This window comes from Oncorhynchus nerka, unplaced genomic scaffold (assembly GCF_034236695.1).
Source record: "Oncorhynchus nerka isolate Pitt River unplaced genomic scaffold, Oner_Uvic_2.0 unplaced_scaffold_728, whole genome shotgun sequence".
NCBI classification, from domain to species: Eukaryota; Metazoa; Chordata; class Actinopteri; order Salmoniformes; family Salmonidae; genus Oncorhynchus; species Oncorhynchus nerka.
Window position 1 is genome coordinate 243,384 of NW_027040462.1, and position 6,356 is coordinate 249,739.

Genomic DNA, 6,356 nt, shown 5'->3' on the forward strand with positions numbered 1-6,356 from the left:
GACTGTAGTTAATAGACTCACACGTTCTCCCATCAGTAGAAACACTGGACTGGTACTCTCAGACTGTAGTTAATAGACTCACACGTTCTCCCATCAGTAGAAACACTGGACTGGTACTCTCAGACTGTAGTTAATAGACTCACACGTTCTCCCATCAGTAGAAACACTGGACTGGTACTCTCAGACTGTAGTTAATAGACTCACACGTTCTCCCATCAGTAGAAACACTGGACTGGTACTCTCCGCTCCAGGTGCTGACAGTGACTGTATAAAGCCTCCCGGGGACCAGGGAGCTGAACACACAGTCGTTCTGCGACCGCGCCACCGTCTGGTTCTGGACCACCGTGTTGTTGTACTTAATGACCACCTCGTAACGGTCCAAGTCTCCGGACGCATGGCGCCAGTAGACTTTCAGGAAGTCGTCCCTGGCAGAGTGGATGGCGTTGGGGTTCTGGACACTGGAGGGTTCTGGGTAGAGAGAGGGGTAGAAGAGATGTCATCAGGTCAAGAGGTCAAGTAGGATGTGGGGTGTTTTTCATTAAACACAACACCGTTGTCATTTTAAGAGACACACATTTTCTCCAAAAATGTTCCCTACCAATTGAACAATTTGTCTCCTAGATCACCAGAAAATAAATCTACATTAACACATTCATCCATATAAGTATATACAGTGAATTCAGGAAAGTATTCAGACCCCTTGACTTTTTTCACATTTTGTTACGTTACAGCCTCATTCTAAAATGGAATGAATACTTTTTTCCCCTCATCAATCTACACACAATACCCCATAATGGCATCACAATACCCCATAATGACATCACAATACCCCATAATGACATCACAATACCCCATAATGGCATCACAATACCCCATAATGACATCACAATACCCCATAATGGCATCACAATACCCCATAATGACATCACAATACCCCATAATGGCATCACAATACCCCATAATGACATCACAATAACCCATAATGGCATCACAATACCCCATAATGACATCACAATACCCCATAATGGCATCACAATACCCCATAATGACATCACAATACCCTATAATGACATCACAATACCCCATAATGGCATCACAATACCCCATAATGGCATCACAATACCCCATAATGGCATCACAATACCCCATAATGGCATCACAATACCCCATAATGACATCGCAATACCCTATAATGACATCACAATACCCCATAATGGCATCACAATACCCCATAATGACATCACAATACTCCATAATGGCATCACAATACCCCATAATGGCATCACAATACCCTATAATGACATCACAATACCCCATAATGACATCACAATACCCCATAATGACATCACAATACCCCATAATGGCATCACAATACCCCATAATGACATCACAATACCCCATAATGACATCACAATACCCCATAATGGCATCACAATACCCCATAATGGCATCACAATACCCTATAATGGCATCACAATACCCCATAATGGCATCCCAATACCCCATAATGGCATCACAATACCCCATAATGGCATCACAATACCCCATAATGGCATCACAATACCCCATAATGGCATCCCAATACCCCATAATGGCATCACAATACCCCATAATGGCATCCCAATACCCCATAATGGCATCCCAATACCCCATAATGGCATCACAATACCCCATAATGGCATCCCAATACCCCATAATGGCATCCCAATACCCCATAATGGCATCACAATACCCCATAATGGCATCACAATACCCCATAATGGCATCACAATACCCCATAATGACATCACAATACCCCATAATGACATCACAATACAGGTTTTTAGACATTTTTGATCATTTATAAAGAATGTAACACATTTCCATAAGTATTCAGACCCTTTACTCAGTACTTTGTTGAAGTACCTTTGGCAGCGATTACAGCCTTGAGTCTTCTTGGGTATGATGCTACAAGCTTGGCACATATGTATTTGGGGAGTTTCTCCCATTCTTCTCTGTAGATCCTCTCAAGCTCTGTCAGATTGGCTGAGAAGCATCACTGTATAGCTGTTTTCAGGTCTCTCTAGAGGTGGGTGGGCCACTCAAGGACATTCAGAGACTCAGGTTTTCATCAAGGATCTCTCTGTACTTTGCTCTGTTCATCTTTCCATTAATCTTGACTAGTCTCCCAGTCCCTACTGCTGAAAAACATCCCCACAGCATGATGCTGTCACCACTATGCTTCACCGTAGGGATGGTGCCAGGTTTCCTCCAGATATGACGCTTGGCATTCAAGCCAAAGAGTTCAATATTGGTTTCATCAGACCAGAGAATCTTGTTTCTCATGGTCTGAGAGTCTTTAGGTGCCTGTTGGCAAACTCAAAGTGGGTTGTCATGTGCCTTTTACTGAGGAGTGGCTTCCGTCTGGCCACACTAGCATAAAGGCCTGATTGGAGGAGTGCTGCAGAGATGGTTGTCCTTCTGGAAGTTTCTCCCATCTCCACAGAGGAACTCTGGAGCTCTGTTAGAGTGACCATAGGGTTCTTGGTCACATCCCTGACCAAGGACTTTCTCCCCCAATTGCTCAGTTTGGCCATGCGGCCAGCTCTAGGAAGGGTGTTGGTGGTTCAATACGTCTTCCATTTCAGAATGATGGAGGCCACTGTGTTCTTGGGGACCTTCAATGCTGCTAAAATCTGTTGGTACGCTTCCCCAGCTCTGTGCCTCGACACAATCCTGTCCCGGGGCTCTACGGACAATTCCTTCCACCTCATGACTTGGTTTTTGCTCTGACATGCACTGTCAACTGTGGGACCTTATATAGACAGGTGTGTGCCTTTCCAAATCATGTCAAATCAATTGAATTTACCACAGGTGGTCTCCAATCAAGTTGTTGAAACATCTCAAGGATGATCAATGGAAACAGGATGTAACTGAGCTCAATTTCGAGTCTCACAGAAAAGGGTCTGAATACTTATTAATAAGGTATTTATGTTTTTTACTTTTAAGAAAACCTGTTTTCGCTTTGTCATTATGGGGTATTGTGATGTCATTATGGGGTATTGTGATGTCATTATGGGGTATTGTGATGTCATTATGGGGTATTGTACGTAGATTGATGGGAGGAGATGTGATTTTAATCAATTTTAGAGAAAGGCTGTAATGTAACAAAATGTGTAAAAAGTCAAAGGGGTCTGAATACTTTCAGAACGCACAGTGAACAGAGTGATAGACAGTGATCAAGATGAGGGACCCAAGAGACGGCGTGTGTTGTAATGCCTGCATGTGTGTGTTGGTTTGTAATGCCTGCATGTGTGTGTGTTGGTTTGTAATGCCTGCATCTGTGTGTTGGTTTGTAATGCCTGCATGTGTGTGTGTTGGTTTGTAATGCCTGCATGTGTGTGTGTTGGTTTGTAATGCCTGCATCTGTGTGTGTTGGTTTGTAATGCCTGCATCTGTGTGTTGGTTTGTAATGCTTGCATGTGTGTGTGTGTGTTGGTGTGTGTGTTGGTGTGTGTGTTGGTGTGTGTGTGTTGGTGTGTGTGTGTGTGTGTGTGTGTGTGTGTGTGTGTGTGTGTTGGTGTGTGTGTTGGTGTGTGTGTGTTGGTGTGTGTGTGTGTGTGTGTGTTGGTGTGTGTGTGTGTGTTGGTGTGTGTTGGTGTGTGTGTGTTGGTGTGTGTGTGAGACCTACGTGTACGAGCCGTCACCACCGTGTTGTTCTGGAAGCTGCCGCTGCGGGTTGCTATGGAGACGGTGTACAGCCTCCCTGACTTGAGGGAGTTAAACACACACTCTGGGCTTGCCTTAGAAACCACCAGGTTGTGTACGGTCCTGTCGCGGTCCTTCAGTAGGACCAGGTAACTGTCCACATCTCCGACCGCTGGCTGCCACGACACCCCCAGGAAGTCTGGACGACCGTTGTTACTGACCGTGACCTCTCCGATCGCAGCTGGTACTGAGGAGAGAATGGGGGGGGCAGAGACCGGTCATCGACAGAGAGGACACAGACACACACATGTTAGAGATAGAAGTCTGGACGACCCGTTATTTACTAACCGTAACCTCTCCGACTTCCCAAGCTGGTACTGAGGAGGGAATAGAGGGGGCAGAGACCGGTCATCGACAGAGAAGGAGACACAGACACACACATGTTAGAGATAGAAAGTCTGGACGACCATTGTTACGGCCGTAACCTCTCCGACCGTAGCTGTCACTGAGAAGGGACAGGAGGACAAAAACGGTCGTGAGGTCGATTGGGGTGGTTAAAATCTTTCGAACCTCAAAACTGTGTTGCCTGCTGAGCTAAAGGCTTTCATGTTGTTTGACATGAATTGCTCCTACAACACACCAGTGGTGATTTGAATTGAATAGACTGACTTGATTAAATGTGGCCTTTAATGTGACATTCAGATACCGGTGTGACAGGAAGGTTTAGTTCAAGTGTCCTTTGTTATTATCCCGTTAGCTGAAAGTTAGCCGAAAGTTGTCTGAATGTTATCTGAAAGTGGTGTTTGTTTTTCATCAACCCTTGGCCCCGGACTCTGAAGTTAATTAAAGGGAGGGAAGCTGTGGGGCCCCAAAATAACCAGAACTTTCCCGGGAAGACAATTGAGATCGGACAAGGAAGTCTTTGAACGGGACCTTGGAGAGTTGTTTTGTAGTTGACACAAAGCTTCCTGAACATTCCAGACATTCTCTTTTGTATTGGAAAACAATATTACGTTTCTCTCTGAGAGATTGTATCTTATAATTAATGTTGGTTAACAATCACTATAACAATGAGTGATTTACTCCGATGGTCAGACACCTACCCTTAAACGACCATCTCTAAGCATAGAATAAAGCCTGGCCATTACTATATCACATACACACATAAACAGCTGTAATGGACAAGACCAGCAGGAAGAACATACAGAACAACCCCCAAAACAAACGTCTGGTTCATGTGTCAGTCAGTCGATGTTAATGTGGACGATACATTTGAGTAAATGCATAAAGATGAACTGTTCCTGATATTTAACTTACCAGTGCGTCCCTCAGCCATGGCCTGCTTCGAAACCATCCCACCACTGACAGTACTGACCACCAGCCTGTAGGAGGCGCCAGGCCTGAGGTCTCTGAGCTGCAGAGAGGTGGTGTTGGCTGGGACGGTGTGGTTCTGCACAGCCCGGTTGTTGTGGAGGAGCTGCAGGCTGCAGAAGTCCAGATCTCCAGGGGGGAGTTCCCAGCTGGCCTGTAAACTGTCCACGTGGCCCTGGTTGCTCAGGTGGACACGCCTCACCTCCAGAGGTACTGCAGACAGACTGGCTCAGTTACTGTCAGGCTCCATTTGTAAACAAAGCTTATTTTATCTCAGCAGGCTCATTATTACCCTTTGTGTGTTAGGCTTCATCTGAAGACTCCATTTTGTGAAGAAAATAAACTGAGACAAAGTAAAACACCCTGTACATGCTGCCTCAAAGTCTGATTGGATAAATACAGTGTTACCATAGAGATGACCTCAGCTACAAAGAGACAGTCCCTCTGTTTTAGTGTGTTGTGTATAAATATCCATACAGGTGCTATAGAAACCCTCTCACCTGTCCTCCTAGCACCACACAGAGCTGTTGAGCTCCCGCTCTTGGTTGTCACGGTAATGGTGAACACCACGTCCAGGCATGAGCACGTTGAAGGTGCACTCCCTCATGTCACGGGTCAGGTCTCTCGTGGCAACCGTGGCATTGCCATGGCGGAGCCCACGGCGAGCCGTCCCCTGGCTGAGTTGGGGCGTGACTCCACAGGGCGCTGAGGAGGTCTCGTCAGCATGGCGGATATGGAGCTCTGAGACAGGCTTAGGAGCTGAGAGAGAGAGGGAGGGAGGAGGAGAGAGAGAGAGAGAGAGAGAGAGAGAGAGAGAAGAGGGAAAGAGGGAGAGAGAGAGAGAGAGAGAGAGAGAGGAGAGAGAGGGAAGAGGAGAGAGAGAGAGAGAGAGAGAGAGAGAAGAGAGAGGAAGAGAGAGAGAGAGAGAGAGAGAGAGAGGATTAAGGGAAAAAGAGAGAAGGGAGAAAGAAGGTTTGCAGAAATAGAGAGAACAATGAGATGAAGAGTCATGATGATGTCACAGAGTTCTCTTATCATTCTTACTGATGCCAGTACTTTCTCCTACTCCATTATGTTGTTGTGTAGCCTACCTATTCCTCTGTGGCAGTACTCACAGTGCCTTGCTCCCCAGTGCTCTCACCATGACCCCAGCCCTGTAGGTCCTCCCAGGAACCAGTCCCAGGCCAGAGAAGGTGCTCCACCACCCCTTTCTCCACGGTCCTGTTATCCAGAGTCTGGGTCCCATTTAACAGCAGCACCCTGTACTTATCCCAGTCTCCACCAGGGGGAGCCCACAT

At 46.3% G+C, this 6,356-nt stretch overlaps 1 protein-coding gene across 1 annotated transcript in view; it reads right to left on the bottom strand.

Moving 5' to 3' along the window:
• LOC135571149 (uncharacterized) overlaps nt 1–6,356 on the bottom strand; it is a 138,975-nt gene extending 132,619 nt beyond the window's left edge. Inside the window, 5 exon segments of the mRNA XM_065016942.1 lie at nt 179–468; nt 3,671–3,934; nt 5,005–5,260; nt 5,579–5,817; nt 6,200–6,356. Of these exon segments, the coding sequence (XP_064873014.1) occupies nt 179–468; nt 3,671–3,934; nt 5,005–5,260; nt 5,579–5,817; nt 6,200–6,356 (1,206 nt within the window).